General features: G+C 33.3%; 1 protein-coding gene across 2 annotated transcripts in view; it reads right to left on the bottom strand.

Moving 5' to 3' along the window:
• sh3kbp1 (SH3-domain kinase binding protein 1) overlaps positions 1-3,051 on the bottom strand; it is a gene marked incomplete at its 5' end in the record, with an annotated part of 30,696 nt that overhangs the window by 20,677 nt on the left and 6,968 nt on the right. For both annotated transcript variants that reach the window (XM_024279937.2, XM_024279938.2), the window contains 1 exon segment: positions 780-894. In XM_024279937.2, the coding sequence (XP_024135705.1) occupies positions 780-894 (115 nt within the window).

The raw sequence follows: 3,051 nt of genomic DNA, 5'->3' as shown, positions 1-3,051 counted from the left end.
TTTATTTATTTATTTAATGGTGTATATATTTATTTCATTTTGGCTCTTTCCAGACTCCATAAAAAACAACTTTATTTTTTTATATTTTAAATACTTTTTAAAGTTTTTGTTATGCCTTTACTGTTAAAGCATTTTATTTGTTTATTTAGGTGGTAAACATGTTATTATTTTCATTGATATATTTTTACACATATTTTTCAGCTTGGATATCTTTTCTTTTTTAATGTTTTCATTTACATTATGATTTTTATATATCTGCTTTCTACTATCTTAACTAACTAATGTTGGATTTGTTTTATCCATAGTTAAGAGTCATTTTCATTCAAATTTCGTTATTTTGGGTTTTTCTTTTTGGCCTACATTTAAATATAAATACTTTTATTCCTATTCCCCATTATTTCTATTGTGAGTTAAATGTATTTATTTATGTCTGTCTGAGTTTTTGGGAAATGTCCATGCTTTGGTTCTATATCATTTTTATAGTATTTCATGCTGGATCTCTCTAAAGGAACTAATTTAGTGACAAACAAAAGACATTTATAGTAAATACATTTAGACTTTTACCACATCGGAAGATTATTGAAACACTATTGTCTCTTCTGAGTGCGACAGGAAACACCACTGTTCAAAAAAAAGAAACACCTGAGAGAAAGTAGCTTGCATAGCGATACACAGCATCATAGAAAGAAACCCCTACAGGTTCTTCCCACACCGACAGGATGTACATATGAGGCTAAAGATGGGGGTTTGCCTCATGGTCATTGTGAGTTGTGAGGTACCTTTTTTTCCAGGGCGTATGCTTTGGTCCGACATGGGGCTGGTGGTGCCATTGGAAAGCTCTAGCTTGATTGTGTTCACATGTCCTCCTTCCCTCTTTCCCTCTTTTTTTATCTCCTGCAGAGAGCGGGGACAAAAGAAACACGATTAGCTTCATGCTAATTTAAAGGGATGCCATTTATCCTTCTATTTCTATTTCTTCTGCTCCTCCGGGAACAGGTAGTGAGGACAGGAGTCTGAGCAAATGTGAAAACTACAGTAATAATCTGTGATCCATACGGATCACTAACCACGGTTCAACACACGTGTACTGTAGACCACCATAACCCCATTATTTAGGTCCCAGGTCTCCCTTGAAAAATAAATCATCTCAATGAAGTTTGCTGTTAAAATAAAGGTTAAATCCATTTTATAAATTAAATCAATTGTTCGTTCACACTGAATGCCAAAGTGTGTTAACCTGAAGGTCCCGCCACGTGTGGGAGGAGCTTCCATCAAAAACTGTTCTTGACTTCATCATGGATGATGTGGATGATGAGAAAACAATGTTTATTTCTTTTGAAGAGCTGAATAAAAGCATTGGTGCATGTCTCCATGTTTGGGTTCAGTGATGATCAGCTGTTGTCCCGACCAGGAGAAAACTGCTGCTCCGTAACATGCGGTCATGAGATGATACTATGGCAAGCAAAAAAGGGATCATAAATTCAAATGTTACTGCAGGTAGGTTTTTTTTTAAACATTAATACCAGGAAATAATTTATACCAATAAATAATTTTCCAGATTTGATATTTTCAAAACTATTTTCAATTATTCTTTTCTCTCCATTTTGGTAGATTTGGTCTCAGGGGATGAATGAATGAATGACTGAATGAATGAATGAATGAATGATGTAAATGTAATTGGAAACATGTTTGTACGGTTTTGTTTTTATAAAAAGACCTCAATGAGCAAATGTTTTGATGTCATGTATGTGAGTCTATATTTATGCTTTTTATCAAATATGAGTTTTGAAACATTTCAACAAATTAATTTCAGGCTTTTATCTTGTTTTTTTTCTTATTACTGATCAGAAACATGATCCAAACTGTGACCCTAAAACTGTCAAACAATCCGAACTGTGAGTTTTGTGATCCGTTCCAGCCCTAGCTAGAATACATTTCTAGATCACAGATTGGGTCTGAACATATTACATGGGTCAAAACCATTCTGTCAGCTGTACATTTAGCTTTCAACTAAGAGATGATTCAGACATCCCAAAGCTACAAGTCCTATTAAAAACTGACATGCAGTGCAGGTCCTCATTTCTGCAACAGGAAGTGCTGAGTTTAAGAGTAAAAGACAGAACTAAGAACTTTGGTTTCTAAAACTCAACATTTTTGTTTCTCTACGACTCAAAGAGGAAACTGCCAGTCTGCCAGCCTCAATTGTACAGTAAAAACTGAATATGGAAAAGCAAATGTTTACTGTATTGTGTGAAAATGTATGAATGCACTTCTAGTCCAAAATATGAGTGTATAGTTTTTACTTTCACAGGGAAAGAAATACTGGTCTACAACTTGTACAGCAACAAAAACATGTGAGCATGTTTCCTTTAATTTTACATTTATAAAAGACATTCAGTTTAACATAAATAGAATAAAATCTGCTGATGCAGTAGCAGCTTAGTGAGGTATTCCATGAATAACTATTACATGCTAAACCAGCATTTTAGCATTTATGGGGTAAAAAGAACAGTCGAATTACTGCAGCAAAGATTCAATCCCAGGAGAAAAAAAAACATTAAAATATCTGCAAAAATAATAATAATAAAATAAATATGTAGCTAGTTCAGAACACGTGTTATATATTATTTGTTATAATGGAAAAATATAATCACTTAAAGCAGATTTCTATGTTGATTATCAGTTAGGCTAAATCAGAGATCAAATTTAAAAAGTGTAATAATCAATTTTGTGCAGTCATCAATTTCTACATTTATGAGCATCAAGATTTACTAAACATTAAAGGACAACAGAAGTTGTGGCCACTGAGGCTAGATTAAAAAGTAACTAATTTGATTAACTTCTTTAAAAACAACTTTTTACTCTATAGATGAATATTGGGGCCTGTAAAATTACCAAATACAGCACAGAGACTTATAAAAACTTACCATGATTCATTCAGAAATAGTTTTTAGAAGAACAGAGAGAGCTCCTCTGTGTCTTTGTAAATATGGAGAAAGCTGATGACAGAGTGACCAAAGAAGAACTGTGTGAGGAAGTCTGGTGTGACAG

The sequence above is a fragment of the Oryzias melastigma genome, linkage group LG20, assembly GCF_002922805.2.
Source record: "Oryzias melastigma strain HK-1 linkage group LG20, ASM292280v2, whole genome shotgun sequence".
Lineage (NCBI taxonomy): Eukaryota > Metazoa > Chordata > Actinopteri > Beloniformes > Adrianichthyidae > Oryzias > Oryzias melastigma.
This window is presented reverse-complemented; position numbering and strand designations above follow the sequence as displayed.